This window comes from Bicyclus anynana, chromosome 2 (assembly GCF_947172395.1).
Source record: "Bicyclus anynana chromosome 2, ilBicAnyn1.1, whole genome shotgun sequence".
NCBI classification, from domain to species: Eukaryota; Metazoa; Arthropoda; class Insecta; order Lepidoptera; family Nymphalidae; genus Bicyclus; species Bicyclus anynana.
Window position 1 is genome coordinate 14,677,099 of NC_069084.1, and position 20,198 is coordinate 14,697,296.

At 36.4% G+C, this 20,198-nt stretch overlaps 1 protein-coding gene across 1 annotated transcript in view; it reads left to right on the forward strand.

The window, feature by feature from the left end:
• The first annotated feature begins 4,929 nt into the window (after positions 1 to 4,929).
• The window catches only part of LOC112050471 (uncharacterized), a 53,196-nt gene continuing 37,927 nt past the window's right edge, over positions 4,930 to 20,198 (forward strand). The window contains exon 1 of the mRNA XM_052884688.1: positions 4,930 to 5,150. Coding sequence (XP_052740648.1) covers positions 4,949 to 5,150 — 202 coding nt within the window. The 5' untranslated portion in view covers positions 4,930 to 4,948. The remainder of the gene's footprint in view (positions 5,151 to 20,198) is intronic.

The window sequence follows — 20,198 nt, forward strand, 5'->3', positions numbered from 1 at the left end:
CACATTTAAGTTTTAAGTAAAAATAATAATTTATAGATATAACTTATGTCATTGTATTTTGAGATTGTTAGTTGATTTATGTCTGCAAGATTTAGCTACGACTTTATGAGCAATTTCAGTAGCATTTTAGGTAGCAGGTCGTTGACAAGGAATACAAAAGGGAAATAAATGTCCGGTTAATTCAATAGAGAAATAAAAATATTGAAGAAAAGACTAAAAATTATTAAAACTAATAAAAATAATATTAATATAGGCAAGAGATAATAGGTAAAGACAGTGCCAGTAAGTAGTCGTTACACCCAAGGAAATGTCGACACCATTGGACAACAGCAGCAATAAATAATGATCAAGTGGCCAGGTATGAGGTAGGTAGCTTACGCAAGCCAGTGTGTCACCGACAGCCACTATCATTCTTTTGTTGTGTCCACAGAATGAGCTCTTGAGAACTCCTCCTCAGATACAATAACTTGAGAATATGTTTAAAATTATATGCACAAAGACATTGTCCCTCCCGAGATTCTTTTAACGTTTTTTTTTCTGATTGTACATTAGCTAGCTTGTAGGTTTCAAAATGGGGCCGTAGCAGTGTCCTCGGTATTCTAGTGTGATAATACCATGATAAAAAATTAAATTATCTTAATGAAACTAGCAATAAAACGGATACAAATCATTTGTTCATACCCTTTTTTTTTATTCTTTACAAGTTAACCCTTGACTACAATCTCACCTCACCTCAGGAGAAGGATGAAAATCCACACTCCTTTCGGTTTCTACACGACATCGTACCGGAACGCTAAATTGCTTGACGGTACGTCTTTGTCGGTAGGGTGGTAACTAGCCACGGCTGAAGCCTCCCACCAGCTAAACCTCCTGGCAACATGTAGAATCGTAATCTGCATGCATTAAAACTGTAAACAGAATGCAGTCCTCGACTAGCTCTCACAGAGCTCTCAATACCTCAGAGACACTCAATACCTCACAGCGCATAGTCTAAAATTTTGCGACAGTTCGCAAGTTTAGATTTTTTGAGAAAGTTTACATCGATTTTTACGCAAAAGAAGTCGCGGAAGTCTGCTTGGTAATGGTATTAATATTAAATTATTTGACGGACACTCAGATAATAACCCCAATCAAATCTTAATGAAAATGTGCAGACTTGAACGGGCTGACGGCTTCAGTTACGTGCTCCTCGTAACCACCACTAACTTCCCACCTCTCGTCCAAGAGCAAAGAAAAGCTCAGTATTTCAAAGATGAACCCAATATTTCGTGAACAGCAAGAACATAATGCTAACCACTGAACCCTTAATGCATAAATAGTAATAATAGGTACATAGAAATGTACTAAAGTACTACATAAATCTGTTCTAACGTAGATAAAAAATATATGAAACAACAAAGAGTTATTGTACCACCAATTCAGAACTGGGTATTTCCCACCCCCCGCGTATTCTCGGAAGCCGGAGCCGCATTTATCCGGCTTTTTAGCTGCACATAAAAAGAGCAAACTCCCCCGACTCCCCTCTGTCGGGAGGGAGAGCGAATCGATATGCAAGTATAATGTACCTGCGTTTCCACACGTTTTGTGATAGTAAGGATTGTCCTGGTCCAAACCAAAAAAAAAATATGTTGTCTGTCCGTTATTTGCTATTTTATGTGAAAATCTTCATCATTATTATAAATAAACTCGTATTATAACGACTCACTATAGGTCCAGACCTACCTTCTTACAGAGGGATATGCAACTTAGACTCTCAACGTTGCTTTAATGCGGTTTGGCGGACTTAGGATGATAATGTTAAATTCTTTAACCTACTTAAAGATATTAAATATATATAAAAATATACTTTCATAGAAAACGTGAAATACTAAGGCTCAAGTATGTTTTTGCTCCAAGGTCCAATTTATCTGTATACCAAATTTTAGTCATGACACAGACAGACAGACAAACTTACTTTCCCGTTTATAATATTAGTATGTGTGGTATGGCAGAACAAAATCTGACAGTTCAGCTAGTTTGGGATAAAGAGGGCTTGTCCGCAGTCCTCCCCCGCACACAATGGTGACCCTACACACACCCTCAGGTGAGTCACTGCTATCTGTTCGTCTGTGTGCGGCGCGCGCGTGTGTGCGCCGAGACTGGCTGGCGACGCCGACCGCTATGGACTTGCTGTGAATTGGTTGCTTTATATTTTTTTTTTATATTTCAAATTCAGAAGCCTGAAACTTTATTAGCACTACGGTAAAGAATCAACACTGAAGTCCTTAACTCATTTCCCTCCCGCTGGACTGTTGTCCCATTAACCCATCATCTTTCGTAACCCATTAAAGGCGGTGCGAAGTCAAATAGGCCCATTACGTCTTTTTTTCTTTTTTTGACCGCCTTCATACCCATCAGTCAGATCAGGGGGCCTAGTGGCAGTTTGATACTGTTACTGTCACGTAACGTAAACGCGAATTTCTAAAGAATTGAAACAGCGCCATCTAGTGGCACTAATGCTCAACTGTTTCAATTCCATATAAATTTGCGTTTACGTCAACGTGATAATAACAGTATGAATATATTGAAAACTCCCATGTTGATTTTCGTATTTTGGTGCAATGTATCTTTGAAGTCAGTTGATTTGTTTTGGAAAAAAAGACATTATTTTTCAGTTGTAAGATTTTCCCAGAATTACTTCAAACTGAAGAAGCATTAAAATTTTACAAAGATTATTTCTCTACCAGTTTTGTCATCAGATGACGAAACCGGCTATTGTAGTGGCATAAACACTGCACTGTAGGCAATTTCCATCACTTATTTATTTTGATTTTAAAACCAAATTACTGAACCAATTATCATGGAAATTTAATAGGACTTATCTGTAAGTATACCCCTTTAAACTATAAAACAATTTTCAAAATTGGCTTATAAATGACGAAGTTATGATGTCAAAACAACAAACAAAAAAAAAGAAAAACATACGCGTGAAATTGAAAATCAAAACTGAAAATCTGCCAATACAGTGCGCACTTACTATATCGCAAAGGAGGCGCGTTTGTTTTTAATATTTCACCGCTCAGCACGCGCCTCTCGTGGGAGTACGCTGTAAGATAACCCCATAACAAATCCCATACACATTATAACTCCTATTACATACACGGTAAAGGTTAAATTCGCACGAAATATTATAATAACGCTGGGCAAACTTAAATGTCCAGTTGCGACACACCCTTTATTTGGTTTGGTGTAGTAGTAAAGGTGATTATTAAATTATTTAGGTGGTTAGGAACAAGGCAGGTGATCACGGCTATGACCAAGTACCTAGGGTGATAGATATCTGATTTAAGGTACAAAAGTCCTACGTGGGGTAGACCTTTTGTTTTAGCTAGAAAGTAATCATCATCATCTCCTTACCCTTATCCCACTTAAGTGGGGTCGGAAAAATATGTCAATCTTTTCCATTCGTCTCTATTACTTGTCAACTCATCAATACTACAAAGTAATAATTGTAGAAATACTTAGCTGTAATTGTTTAGACATTCTCTTTTAACTAAAAAGTTAAATTAAAAACATTGATTGTGTTAAGGGCGAAAAAATACAATATGGAGAATTATAACATAATTAAACTAATATTAAATATATACTTAAATCATGACAATGTTATTAAATTATCTTATACTTGTGAGGGATCGGTTTTGCTTTTACAGAAAAAATAATAATTAATAAGCGATTTTTGCAACAATTTACATTAGGTTATAATAATTGTTTTCAGCTCATATCTTTAAAACAACACGATTTGATATGAATTAGGTGATATTTAATGCCAAGAATTAATTATATCCTACCTAATTACTAAACAAAAATAAAATATTATTAAATCATAATATTGTGGCCTTATACTATCTACATCTACCTAATATCGAAATATTTATAGTGTGAACAAATTGTGTGCCACAAACAAATCTTAATACAGCTTAACAAACAATAATAAAGAACATCTTTCAAGCAACCCCATTCACTGCTTATCCGTTATACCTCTAATCTAACCCTTCAATGCGACCCTCGGCATACAAAAGTTCAAACTCAAATTGTACCCGTAATTCGTGGGGTCAGAACACCTTTTGTTGGCGAACACCAATCCGTATTTTTTGTTGTGTCCACTTTTGTCCAGTACCGCCAGGAGTGGTCCAGATGACCCCAAGGTCATATTTTTGTGTTAAGGGTCAATTCGGAATGAGTGGTCAAATGTCCCGGGATGGTAATTACGTTAATTTTATGCTATATAACTCTCTTTAACTATGAATAAATATTTGGTAGGCGTTAACGTTGCTTAGTTTTTTGTGTTCGTTATACCGAAACGCAAAGCACTTTGTTATTTTGCTTAATTCAAATGTCTGGAAGCTGTAATTCATTTAGTTAAGTTTCAAGTACATGATAGCCCAGTGAATGTTATGATAGTTATCTGCCTTCGATTCGGAGGGTGTAGGTTCAAATCCGGTCCGGGCATGCACCTCCAACTTTTCAGTTAGGTATGTGCATTTTAAGAAATTACATATCACGTGTCTCAAAACTTTGTAGGATAAACATCTGCCTATCCTGCATACCTGAGAATATTAATTCTCTGTTAATTCTAATTGGGCCATCGAGGTGGACTAAGCCTTCTCGTTCTGAGAGGACTCAACAGTAAGCCGAATATGGGTTACTAATGAAGTTGTAGGTACATATTTTATAGAAAATCTGTTGATATGACAAATATTATGTATAATTATCTAATCTTGGATCGTTGTTTCTAAAACCTTTGTTTCTAAAAGTTGGTAGGTAAAATTGGTTACAGTTACTCGTATCATTCCTTCTGGCTTCATTGTATTGCATTTCATAAATATTCTGTTCATAAGCGATTACAGTAAACCCGACACCAAACTATGTATTCTGTTGATTTGAAAATTGTGATTGTAACATATAATAAATGTATGCAACTTACAAGCACTGCGTGCGGAGTGCGGGCGCGGGGAAACGAAACAGAAGTCGTACCACACTTGCGTTCCGTGACGTTGTGCGGGTAAGACGCATACTGTGTAACTGCATAGTGTTTTATTCTAACCTAACTTATTACGGCCATAAGAGTAACCTGTACAAGTGGCGACCCTGCCAGGATACTAAACTTCAAGGTTAGTAAGAATGCGCACAATACGCACAATAAAAGAAATGCATAATGAAACTAATGCAGTAATCGAGAGGTAAATCAGTAACCGGTCAGCTTTGTTGTTTAACATTATAATCTGATAAGTATTAAATATTCTCTATTACTTTTTACTATCTAAAATCTACAGATAGGTCCCAGGTAGATGGTATAAATTAATACCTACTCGGTTGTGTACCGTTAACATAAAGGTAAATCCAACTAAGTTTTGTTTTGAGGAATAGTGGGTACCTAATTATAAAATAACGTAATAATAACGGAGTTATACAGCAAAGCTGAATTTGTTACATTGGTTAGTACCTACCTAAATATTATATTTCTACACCCATGACACATCGTGTGTAAAGGTACCAATCGACATATTGTTGACAGAAAGTACACAGGATATAGGAAGTTAGGTAAAATAATTTATAGTGATGTTAAGAAATTCACAAGATAAAGAAATATTATCTAACCAATTTACTTTTTGCTAAACAAAATTGTGGGTATTTTGAACAATGTGTGTATATACGAATAAAACTAAATATCACATTTCATGTTTCATGTATGTTTGTACATTTTGCGAAGGCCCCTTTTTGCATTACGCCACTTCGCACCTACCCCACAGTACAATCGACGACGGCCGTCGTCAATGATAATTTTATACTATAGATCGGTTATGTCCCTATAAAATCACCGCAAAAAGTGATCAGAATAATAGGCTACAAAACTGTGCGCACTCATGCGCAACTATGTCTTTAATTTCATTATTTATTTGTACTTATATCTAGTTTTACACTTCGTGAATTCCTGAATGTATTATTTGTTTAAATAACGTTCGTTGTTGGCCACAACTAACATTGAGATGTGGAAATTTCCTCTTTTGAGCGCCTCATTTTTCATGACCTAGTAACACACCTAACAGTATTTAACATCATAGGCCGTCGTAGGTAGTTTATTAATCTTCAAATTATTTGCACTCAACTTGTGATACCTATATGCCTACCTAAGTTATAACTTAGTTTCATATTTGATTGGAAGACCTAAATATATAAAAGTGTGTATTACTCACTTTATTTATAATTGCACTTTATTTATAATTAACTTACTTTCGTTATGTCAACAATATTAGATTAAAATGGGTGTAGATAAGAGGAAGTTTGGTAAATCAAACAGTTCCTAAAAGATCTTTCAATAATAAGATCTAGAGGTAGTTCGGCGAAAGTCGGAACAGTACCTAAAAAGGACATTTCTCCTTAATCAAGCTAAGAGGAAGTTTGGTAAATCAAACAGTTCCTAAAAGATCTTTCAATAATAAGATCTAGAGGTAGTTCGGCGAAAGTCGGAACAGTACCTAAAAAGGACATTTCTCCTTAATCAAGCTAAGAGGAAGTTTGGTAAATCAAACAGTTCCTAAAAGATCTTTCAATAATAAGATCTAGAGGTAGTTCGGCGAAAGTCGGAACAGTACCTAAAAAGGACATTACTCCTTAATCAAGCTAAGAGGAAGTTAGAAAACTAAATGGTTCCTAAAAGATCTTTTAATGGCTAATGCAATAAGATCTAGAGGTAGTTCGGCGAAAGTCGGAACAGTACCTATAAAGGATGTTAACTCCTTAACCAAGTTAAGAGGAAGCTAGAAAACTAAACGGTTCCCAAAGGATATTTTAATGGCTACTAGAATAAAATCTATCTATCTTGATCTAATGGTAGTTCGGCTAAAGTCGGAACGGTACCTAGTATATCAACTTTTGGTCGGAGTTCGGCAAAAAAAAAAAAAAAAATATCCTGTAATGGTAATATTGAAATATACCTACTATGTGGCCAGTATGGATAAAATATAAGATGTAAAGGTAATTCGAAAAATCGAATAATGCGTTTCCTAACAGGTACACCAAAAAATGTCGCACTTATCACCTTTAAAATCTTTAGATTGCGACGGTGATCCAGTTTCACTTGGGTTACGTTGGGAAAAATGGAAGCGTGCACGTGCGTGGGTTGTACCTCATAGCGGCCAATGTTACCACGCCAGAAACAAAAAGAGCTGTGCTCTTACATATGGGTGGATTAAGCTTGCAGGAAATATATTATGATATACCCGGGGCCCATATAGACACTGCTGACGAAAACTAATGACATTTGCATAGTAGCTATAAATAAGCTTGATGAGTACTTCGCTCCTAAACAAAGTTGTGTAGTTTATGAGCGCCATTTGTTTAGGCTAATCAAACAAGAGGAAGGAGAGAAATTTGAAAAATTTCTTGTCAGGCTCAGACGTCAGTGTTCTAAATGCAAATTCATTGCCCCTAAAGAACACATGATCGATCAAATCACTAAGAAATGTGAATCGGCCAAATTAAGGAAAGCGATTCTGACTCTTGGTGACGAGGTGACTCTAGATAAGATTATTACAGAGGCGAACGCCTTAGAGACAGTAAACCGACAACTTAGTAACTTCAACTCATCTGGACCAAGTAAAGATATGTCTAGAAACATAGTGACTGGTAATAAATAAAAAGAGTTTGAATGCAACTCCCTGATCTCGCTGTGGTGGCAATCATACAAGCGATGACAAGTTTAGCCCAGTCCGAAACAAAATATGCATAAAATGTGTGTATCTAGGACATTTCCGCAAACTGTGCAGAACTAGATCTAGAAAAAGGATTATTAGCGAAAATAGTGAAGATAGAAATTCCAAGAAGAAAAATCTAGAGATTCGGGTAGTAAATGTAACATTATTAATGATGTAACATAATGTCAATAAAATGGTGTTCGTGTTGAAAACCAACTTAGAAATCCGAACAAAGAAATTATGACTTACGGAAGTCAAAAGCCTCTTTATTCTCGGGTCCTTCGTCTGTACCATAACAGTCGAGAACAGGTTTCCAAGTATCAAAAGCTTTTTATGTTATAAAAGACGCCGCCACTGAGCTTGGGGTTTTAAAGGTTGGAATAGATGCTTGGAGGCCGTTGGATCAGCTTCCACCTTCACACAGGAAGTAAAACTATAAGAAATTGTAATGTTGTCATCAATTGTAAATTACAATGTTGTATGATTTTTTAAAAAGAGCAACTGTTCAGTTTCTTGCCGGTTTCTTCTCAGCAGAACCTGCGTTCCGAACCGGTGGTAGAATCTTTACAAATAGTCAACTGACGTGTCAAAAGTGCTTGTAAACTGAGCCTACTTGAAATAAATGATTTTTGATTTGATGTAAATACAGTCAAACATAACTGTTTCCTAAGTTCAACGATGTTGAAAATCATATGCCCATAGACATTTCTATCAAAACAGTTGCTCAAACTTGCCGAAGAGTTCCCATGCCCTTGAATGGAAATAGAAACTAGAATCGACAAGACAATGCAAGAGCTCATGGATTTAGACATTATAGAGACTGTAACGAACCATTAGATTCGATTTCACCATAAGTGCCTGTTTTAAAAGCAGATAGATATGTTTGCATCTGCGTAGACATGATACGAGACTTATAAATGTTTTGCAGGTTTTAAAAGTTAATCTTGGTCTGCTAAATGAAGCCAAAGTACTTACAAGGTTAGACAAGTTGAATTTCTTGGACATAAACTGATAAGTACATATAAGCAATAGAAGCGTTCCAAGAACCTGTAACTATTGAAGAGGTACGGAGCTTTTTAGAATTTGTTAATTACGTTGGTAAATGGATTCCAAACTCAGCAACGTGGTCTGAAGCTTAACGCGAACTGTTAAGACTAAAACTAGGAAAGAGTGCTGATATTACTTCTCATTGGTGTGATCAACATTCACAAGCATTTGATGGTTTGAAATGTATCATGAGTCAGATTAGAACTTTAGGTTATTATGACCCTCTCGATCGTACTTTAGACTATGCTGATGCCGTTTCATTTGGTTAGGGGCTGTGCTCGCTCAACTTAATAATAGAGGGCGCGTAATAATGCATACGGTTACAATAGTCTCACTGATCGAGAAAAACGCTATTGCTAGACCGAGAAAGAGGCGCTTGCATTAATATGAGCGGTAAAACATTTTAATATGTATCTGTTTGGTAAGGATAGTTTCGAGCTTGTAAATGTCGTTAGAAGTAATACTTGGATCAGCTGGCCTATTCATTATTTTGGTCTTTATTATCAACCTATTAAAATAAACATCAAATCAATTGACAAAATGTCATTTACCTTATGTGTGATATCCACCAGTAAGCAATGGACGACATTTTTATTACATAGAATCTCAAATTCGTTAATGTCAACTAGCATACGTCAAAGAAAGTGAATTAGCCTGCGGACTCCAAACCGTGCGCAAGAATAGAACGATGGGTTCTACGATTACAATCGTATAATTTTAAAATCGTCTATACACCCGGTAAGAAAAATAATCTATCGATCTAAGTTAATCAATTTCCACTACCTTTTGACGTCGAAAGTTATTTAAATTTAGTCATTGACCAATCACGGCTAATTGTAATTACCATGCGCGAACGAAATTTTCAAGCAATGTAGGTAAAATAGCACAACCCATTCCGTCATAGGAAAATCACCTACAGAACTCTTTTTTAGGCGTCAGTTTAGAGATAAGTAACCTTCTACTATAGTATTTACAGAGGTAGATTACGAAACCAAAGACGGAGATACGCTGAAGAAAATGAAGGGTAAAGGAATATGCTGACAAGAAAAGAGGGGCAGTTTGTCTAGAAGCGAATGATTGTATCGACTGTATTATGTTTTGTAGATTTGATTGAAGATTAGTATTGAAAATAATGTTTACTTTTATTTTTCAAATTTTATTTTGTAAAGGGTAGATGTAACATATAATAAATGTATGCAACTTACAAGCACTGCGTGCGGAGTGCGGGCGCGGGGAAACGAAACAGAAGTCGTACCACACTTGCGTTCCGTGACGTTGTGCGGGTAAGACGCATACTGTGTAACTGCATAGTGTTTTATTCTAACCTAACTTATTACGGCCATAAGAGTAACCTGTACAGTGATGTTGTGAAATTCTACGAAAATTGTAACTAGCGAACTCTAAACCACCCAGATATATCGTATTACAACACAACAACATAAATAGGAGCAAATTGGTAACAATAAATTCACGTGTTGCTTGAGAGTTGCTAATTAATACGCGCTATCTGCAAAATAAGCACGGCATTTTGAATATACATTATAATGAATTTAAAGAAGATTTAAAGAATTTTGAAAGCGCATTTAAAAAAAAATGTTTTTTATTTGATTAAATTCCTTGAGTCAACTTCTGTTTAAATATTTTGACAATCATTTGCAAGTTCATACAATATATGGTACAGTAAAAAACCAAATCCCAGCAAAACTGCTTGTAAACTGAGCCTACTTGAAATAAATGAATTTTGAATTTTTTTTAAGTTTTGACTTAAAAAGCACCAGTTGACCAGTGTACAAACGATTTAGCATTCTGGAACGATGACAAATAAATGCGATTCGAGTATATTATATGAATAAACTACACCCATCCTAAATTACCTGCATTGGACTAGGTCGCAATAGTAACTTAGGCACTAATTCAACACCAGTGGATGTAGCGGTTATGTGTTAAATTGCCATTTAATAAAAACCTTTTCCAAGATGATGCGCATGAGAAAATAACATAAATTTATCATATCACTCTCTTCCTGACACTTCTAATGTTATTCTAAGTCCAGCTGCGGACTCCACAAAAGATTCGCAAATGCCGTTACGTGAAGGAACTTAATTGCTAAAATTTGCATAAACACCTCGAGGGACATCGCAAAAACTTACAATACGCAAGGGCAATGAATGGATGCTACTGTGATGGATTGCAACTAGTTTTCGCTGGTGTGTAGGGTTAGAAGTTTGTACAATACAACTGAAATGGTCATTTAGAAATGTGATATAATGAACTATCTAACTATATGTCACAGAAAAGAGAAGAGAAGAACAAAAATGACTATCATATTTAAATGTATTCAAAATCCACTTAGATTAGTTCTTTCATTCTATCTTCTATTTTTTACACCAGAGTTTTGATAGATATTGTTTAACCCGCTTTAAGGACTGACAGATACTGATATACTTGCGAAAAATCGTTTTTCGTGTCCTTTAACTCTTTCGTGACCGCTTCGATACATTTACAAAAATAAATATCTTTTGTTTTTACTGAAAAAAAGCCTAGTCTTGTTGGTAACATACAGAAATAAACAAAAACTGTTTCTCTTAGTATAATAAGAATGATATGATATCCCTGCTCTGGTACGCTAAGATGACGGTGTTTTGAACAAGAGAAGTAAAAAAAATAATATAATTAAAAGTCACACTAAATATTTTATTGCCAGCGTTTAAATAAACAATAACATTCTATCATATTCAAGGGTTACGTACAAGACCGCTAATCCAATAAGGAACAGCATCCAAGATCCGAAATCCCACGTGTGCAAAAAGAACCATAAAGCCAAATTACCATAAACAACGCATTATGAGATGGCGGTTGACGGAAACCGGTTGCAACCGGTTCAGTCCGGAAATTATCAGTTCCGACAGCATTTTACAATCGTCTTATTGTTTTTTTGGATATGGGGTACAATAGACACAGGCCGGTAGTTCGGTGTTAGGCGATTAAGTTCGCCGGCGCAATTATAAATTGACAATCGGGATCGTTATCATATTTTCTAATTTTTATAAAGGGATTTATCTCGCATTGCGAGAAAATAATTTAACCATAACACTTTTAGGTACTCTTTAGAGTTTTAATAAAAATAGAGTTTTATCATGTCTTACGGTGTTATGTTTTATACCCCGGTGACACCGATCAGTAACGATTCCGATTGGGTTTTAACGAAGACTTTTCTCCCGCAGGTCAAGAATAGGATGGACAAAATGGAAGGGTGAGATCGGAGATGTAAACAGTGTTATTAAAGTAGGGTTGTAATTGATTTGCACTTCCTTTACTGTGGTTCCCATAGTTATTAGAAGTATGCTTCTGAAGAAGCTTCTAAGTGCATTGCAGGACATAGCCCTAGTAATTGAGCATTTTCATCATCATCATCATAACCATTAACAACTGATGGATGTCCACTGCTGGACATAGGCTTCTTGCTCAGCGGTCTTGAGCCGCTAGCATCCAGCGCCTTCTTGCAACTCGTCTTCTTCTTCTTAACTTCCAATACCTAGAAACCTCAACGTCCATCGGCTCTTCAAACTATGAGCCCTGCCCATTTTAGCTTCGCGACTCGCTGAGCTATGTCGGTGACTTTGGTTCTTCTTCGGATGTCCTCATTCGGATACGATCACGGTGAGTGTCTTTGAGCCTTCTTATGAGGGCCAAAGTTAGCCTAGCTTAGTCCTTTATTTTAGTTAGCGGGTAATTTCCTACTTAATTGAGTAGGTAGGTACCTATCTGGATCAAAGCCACCACGGTCTGAACTTCATAATTGGAATTTATGAAAAACTTTGACATCCTCCGTGGCGCAGTGGTATGCGCAATGGATTTACAAGACGGAGGTCCTGGGTTCGATCCCCGGCTGGGCCGATTGAGGTTTCTTAATTGGTCCAGGTCTGGCTGGTGGGAGGCTTTGGCCGTGGCTAGTTACCACCCAACCGGCAAAGACCTACCGCCAAGCGATTTAGCGTTCCTGTACGATGCCGTGTAGAAACCGAAAGGAGTGTGGATCTTCATCCTCCTTCTAACAAGTTAGCCCGCTTCCATCTTAGATTACATCATCAATTATCATGAGGTGAGATTGTAGTCAAAGGCTAACTTGTAAATAATAAAAAATAAAAAATAAACTTAATTTCACGATAATGAAGTCGAGCGGACGTAGGCTATAGTTAAGTGACATAAACGTGGCGACACTGTTTAAATTGATTGATTATAAATTACTTGCTTGGCGATGAACATTGGAAGCTATTGACGGTTGGTAATGCTCGGAACCGGAGCTTAGAAAATACAAAATCCTAAATTTGAGGTGGAAGTCGAACCAACCAACCAACAGAGGGTCTAGAGGCAGTTTTGATACTGTGACGATCACGTTAACGTAAACGCGAATTTCTAAGGAATTGAAACAGCGCCATCTAGTGGCACTACTGCACAACTTCAATTACATATAAATTCGCGTTAACGCGATAGTAACAGTATGAAAACATTGAGAACTCCCACTAGGCACACCAGTTGACAAATTGTTGCTTTGTAGTATGTAGCCAGCTTAAATCGTGTTACAGTTAAAGCGAGAAATTAGTTACGAGGCAGCTTGATAAAAGAATTTATTCCGAAAACTAAGATGTCCGCCGTATCCAGTAGCGGCCAGCCTGGGAACTGTCAAAGGTCGAATCACATCTCCGTACATACGCCGTCGCCTGTGAGAGTGACTCACATAAGTGAATACGCACACTAGCGTCACATCGGTTTTGTTGTGGTTCTCAATTACAATTACCCTCTCATTCTTAGACGAGACCCGTGTTCAATAATGAGTCGAATATTGGTTGTTAATAATGATAAACGAATATTTATACCTCAGACACACACAGTCCAGTTAGGTAGGTCCAATTTCGAGAAAGAGGTGAATCGCCGAATCCAGCTCGGCTAGGCAGCGTTCGGGAAACTCCGCGACATCTTTTCGTCCGAAATTCCTCAGTGCTTAAAGACAAAAGTCTTCGATCAGTGCGTGTTGCCAGTGATTACGAATCCGAGACTTGGTCGCTGACTATGGGCCTTATTAGAAGACTCAAAGTCACTCAGCGGGCGATAGAGCGAGCTATGCTTGAGAGATGCAGAATGAGAGGGGTTAGGCTAATAGTACACCACTCTGGCCCAATGCGGATGGGCAGAAAATTAAGAAAATTCATAGGTACCTACCTATACAGGTTTCTTCACGATGTTTTTCCTTCACTGTTTGAGATAGGTACTTACGTGACATTTTAGTTTCTTAAAATTCACATAACTGGAAAGTTGGAGGTTCTGGCCTACCTACCTACGCTCTTCGAATCGAAGGCAGAGGTCACATCCACTAGGTTAGGCTGTAGTCATTTTCTCGAAATATTCAAATTCGAAATAGTTAGGTATCTACTTAATTGCTTAAAAATAATTTAACCTTCAATAAAAACTTTACTTGTTATCAGCTTATTTAAAATACAAGTTACGAGAAGTCTCTATTATCTTACAAGCCGTTTAAAAACGCAAGTGTACCATGCCTACATAAAATTATTACCAAGAAACAAGAAACGCGGTATAACTAACTTAATCTTCGTTATTACTTAGAATGAGATCTCATATGAAATCTCAAGAGATAATAAATCTTGACTCTGGTACTGTAATTGTTGAAAATAATAATAATAAAAACAAGGAGGTCCTTTAACGACTTTAACCGTGTCACTTAATACTTACGGTACAAAAGGCCCTCTATCGATAAAATCTTATTGACGCTACAAAAATATCTAAAGCTATACTGTGTCATAGTAATGTTCTTACTATGATTGGGTAGGTACCTACTACCTAGCTTAACTTTATTTTACCTATACTTATTTATTTAATAGACGAAATAAAATTAATCATGAGTACTTCGATAGGTATAATCTATCACCACATTTTGAAAAATAAATTACAGCTGCAGATGTACGAATAGTAAAAAACAGATAGTAAAACATAATATCTCAGTAGGTTCAAATAATATAAGGTGTACAAGAATAATGGCGATAATTTGTAAAAAAATCTCATTCAATCTTCCGTCCAACTATCTTTCCTAGTTTTATTTACATATACATATTTTTTATGCTATTTAACATAACTGTAATATCGCTAAACAAGTTAGGTAAATACGTAATATATATAATAAGTGCTACTTCACCACCTAAACTTAAAGTTAAAGTATTCCCATGAAAGGCGTAAAGCCTTAAAGTAAGTACGTACCTACCATATTTGCAAATTTCACCTTAACTAAATGGTCATCATAATTAAGCTATGCTTTTTGTAAGTGAATTATTCAATTCACTTACCTAAGAATGAGCAAGTATCCATTTGATGTAATCGTGGCATCGCTGATAAGAAACGCGTTTGTAAACGATAGTCAGCCAGTTAAAAACACATGAACGTTAAAAAAACTACATTGCGCCAAATTCACTCTTACCACATACAAAACAAGTGCTTAGTGAAATGCAAATACAAGTTTGCGCAGACGATAAAGCATGCTAATAGTTATGTATTATTGTGTGCTCTTCTTACGTGAAACAATTTTACTTTTGCAGCCAAAATAGTGATGTTTCGTCCTTATTTCAGTGAAATAGAAAGGAATAATAAAATATATTTATTTTGACAAGTGAGAATATACTTTTGTTATTTTCTGTTATTAGGGTCAACGTTTCGCACCTTGGATTGGAAGCTCGTTTTGTTGGTTGTAAAGAAAAAAAGTTGTCAGGTTTTCTTTTTGTAACTGTTTGCGAAAACTTGCTAATAAACTTGCTATAAAGTACATGATATATAGGTAGGTACATACCATTTTCTAACTACAAATCTCTTAAGGTAAGTATTGTTTTACTGAATTTAAAATACACAAAGCTACCCACAAAACTCATTAATTACAATAAGCTGAATGAAGAATAATTCTTTACGGCTGACGATTTTGTTAAAAAAAAGTAGGTAGGTACCGTAAAGACGTCACCCGTCTTATATAAATAAAGAACAAAGAATATCTCAAATGCGGTAAAAATTCAACGTTCGCATCACTCTTACTTAATCTTCGAACGCATCTCAGGTACAAGATGCATTGTTCTTAACTCAATTTGCATAACCCTGCGATGTGGCGGGAACAAAGAGCCCAGTATCTCACCCGACGGGCCTAACTGACCCATTTCGCAGACGGCCTTTCAAACAACGCAAAATTTCCCACTGTCCACACAACAAAGCTGTCTATGACCAAACCCTTTGCTACAATTTTTATGGGAAATAGCTTTCTATGCTCCATTTTTTGCATTGTCCGAACTCCTTCAATAGACCAACGAATTCGCCTTTGGCAAATGTTTATGTGATTTTAATATAATGTAATAGAGCGCACCTGAAGACATCGGGTGAAATATGTGACCGTTATACGTCAATGTAACGGCGTAATACAAAACTGGATGTTTCTTTGTATCATATTATATTATAATAATTTTAATAGATAAAAGGATTTGATTATTAACAATAATTAAATTGATGAATTAACCTACTGCCTCCGATTTCAGAGGGTGTAGGTTCGATTACGGTCCGGGGCATACACCTTCAACTTTTCAGTTATGTGCATTTTAGGAAATAAAATATCACGTGTCTCGAACGGTGAAGGAGAAACATCGTGAGGAAACCTGCATACCTAATTTTCTTAATTCTCTGAGTGTGAAAAGTCTGCCAATCCGCATTGGACCAGCGTAGTGGACTATTTGGCATTACCTTTCTCATTGTGAGAGGAGACACGAGCTCAGCAGTGAGCCGATTATGGTTGATAATGAAGACGATTTGACGAATTATTATCACAAAAACAAAAAGTAACAAATACAAAAAGATAATTGACCAATTATATTTGTGTTTAAAGTTATAGTTTACATGAATTATGTATGATTTGGGTATAAAAGTAATTAAAGCCTGAAATATCAAAACACTTAAGGTCGTCAACGATGACGATCTTATCTTATAAATCACAAACCAATAGATTTTCATTTACAAATGCATTACAAATAGCCCAGTTTTAATGCAAAGTTATTACCGTCAAAGGTTATCGCGATTTTTCGTCCAACCGTTGATGCACCCCGGTCTCGTTTTAATTGTCTATTATTTGGGCAGGGTCACTTCGACCCGTCCATCTCAGGTAGCCAACCCGTGCTGACCTGCGGGCACAATACATGGGTCACACAACCCTTTATGCCAGTTTAAACACCCCGAAATCGGTGCAGCGTGAGCGATAGGGTCAGCTAGCGCCCCGAATGACCGTACTGACCTTTTCTTTAGAAATCCACCCCTTTCTTACAAGGCATTATTTGTAATCCCTTTCGCGAATCTATTTTATTGTTCATCATCTATTCAGTTCCTATTTCGGACGTTCGTTTATCGAAATTTTTGCGTTCGTGAGAACGATCTAGTTTCTTTGCAAAACTGTAACGTTCGAAGGACAAAGGTTTAAAAAAGCTCGGCCGTTTATGGGAAAGTTGTCCGTTGTCTGCTAGACAAAGGAGTGGTCTCTTTTTAATGATTCGCCATTGTATTTAAGGTGTGCTTTGATACAGTTTTTGTGTGGTCATTTCGACCGTTGGGCAACGGATTTGCCGATTCTATATAAGTTGGTGCTTGACGGTTAGGCGTCGCATAATTTGTCTGATGCAACTCGAGTATGCATGCGGACTGGGCCCACATTATGTGCCCACTCGCAGAGAAATACCTAAATTAGAAGTTTATTCAAATACAACAATGTCGATCTAAATAAACAATGTCACATCGGGAATATAATCAGAGTAATGCTATTGAGTACAGGCATACGGATCGCATATAACGGACGTGCCAAGTAAATAAGATAGGAACTTTAACAATAGGTAAATAACCTATGTCTATGCAGATATATTGTTGAATCTTACTGAACAGAAATTATATGCGTTGATAAAACAAGACTAAACAGAATATACTATAAAAATATTGAATTCATGTCTGTCTGTGTTCAATCTAATATCAGGAACAATAGGTAAACACATTTTAATGCTGTTGTAAAAGCAGATTGGGATAAATAAATAAATGAGCAACATATAAGTTGCCTGCTAAGTTGACGGCCTCCGTGGCGCAGTAGTATGCGCGGTGGATTTACAAAACGGAGGTCCTGGGTTCGATCCCCGGCTGGGCAGATTGAGATTTTCTTAATTTGTCCAGGTCTGGCTGGTGGATGGCTTCGGCCGTGGCTATTTAGCGATTTAGCGTTCTGGTACGATGCCGTGTAGAAACCGAGCGGGGTATGGATTTTTATCCTCCTCCTAACAAGTTAGCCCGCTTCCATCTTAGACTGCATCATCACTTAACATCAGGTGAGATTGTAGTCAAGGGCTAACTTGTAAAGAATAAAAAAAAAATGTTACTCGAGATTTTTCCAATGTTTCCGTCCGTTTTGGCTATCTTGTTATTTAATGAAAGAAAGACCGTTAGTATTAGTTTGCACTAGCTAGCGTTAGCACTGTTGGTGTAGTGATTAGCCGACACAGCGTCGGTAACTTTAGGTCCTGGATTGGAGTTCTGGGCCGGACTATATAATTATAATATTTAGTTTGTTTTTCTTGAAAGACATTCTCAGTTGCAGCGCGGACTAAGGAAGTTGGCAGTGTTATATCTTCGTATCTCAGAGAGCACATTTACCTTTTGGTCCCGGCCATTCATCATTAGCAAACCCATTGGCCTAACACCTCTCAGAATTAGAAGGGTTAATCAAAGGCTAACTTGTAAAAAATAATAAAAAACAAATCTTGGCGAGTTTCGATAGACATTGCTCCTCTATCGAGTACGTTGAGTACGAGTAAAAGATGCGAGCTCCTGTTTCCTTGAGAAGATCCGACCATGGAGTTGGACATCTACCACCGTGGACGTTTGCCTTCTACATTTCCCTCCACAACATTTTTTTTCCAAGTTGTCACTACAGCATATGTTACTGGTCGTTAATTTAACACTATCACCTTTATCCCGCTAACCCATATGGGTCAGAGTGGTCGGTCTAAGCCTCATCTCCCGTCTCCTATTAGTAGGGAGGCCTGGCGCAATAATGCCGTCAAAGTAGATCGATAATGATAATGATAATGTTGAATGGTAGGCCATCTGATGGATCTGACAATTAGTATCTACTATAAAAATATTATAGGTACTTAAAGTGTAACAATTCAAATGAACGGATCTCCGCTTAATCGAAGACGTAACAGAAAGTTCATGTCCTCGTCGTCTCTCCACAACAATGGGGTAAAAAGTTGTAAAAAAGCTAAAAAACGTTGAAACTGGACAGTCCCCGGATGCAGGGGTAGGTAGCAGTTGGCACGTGCGCCAGGCAGGTGTGTCGGAACCTGGGATGCAGGGGGCAACAACCTTTGATCTGCCTTAACATTTTATTATAGACTAAAGACTTCAGAAATTCTTAGACAATGATAGAGATGGATAGATCAACTTGCCTATTCACTATTTTGGTCTTTAAGTATAAAATAAACATCAAATCAGTTGACAAAATGTCATTTACCTACAATGTGTACAACTCGAAAGGATTCGATTTAACTAACTAACGGGTCCTACTAGACAAATTCAGTTGTAGTTAAGATATTATTTACAACCTTTGATAGTCAATATTAACAATTATTGTCTAATAATACCGCAATTGGTGGTCGATTGAACTTTATATCACCAAGTAAAACGTACACGTTAAGGTAATGTAAATTAAACAGACATCCTATAGATTTCTCATTCTTTTCGTTTTTAAACAAAAAACAATTATTTAAAAATGTCAATTATTTTCGAATTTTATCGAAAACAAAAAGCGATTAATTTTTATACCAATACAAGATTTATTCAAAAATACTTTTTTTATTTGAATAGATCAACAACTTTAACAGATAATTTCAACACTGCGTATATTGAATTCTAATAAGATTATTTTACCTAAAATTATATTGGTGAATACACCAGTGCCACCTAGCTAAAGTTATAAAACAATTAGTTATGCATTTAAAAAATAATTGTTTTTTTGGATCTTGCATAAATTGATTGAAAAATTGATATAAACATGTGTCACGACGTATTCGTAAAAATAGCGCAGCAAGCTTACAATAATGCTACTTACAAAAAAAAAACAATATTTATTGAATAAAAACTATTGCAATTAAAATTTTAAAAAATGTTTGTAATTTCTGCAGCTTCCTCTCAAGACGACGCCTGATCGCGCATAACGGTCGAAATGTTTTGATACTTTATACTTTCACTGTATAAATAAAAAATGTATGAGATGAATTTTACAAAATTTTCATAAAAACTATCACTAAAGCCTGTAGGTATCGAAAAAATATTAGTATTAGGTATTTT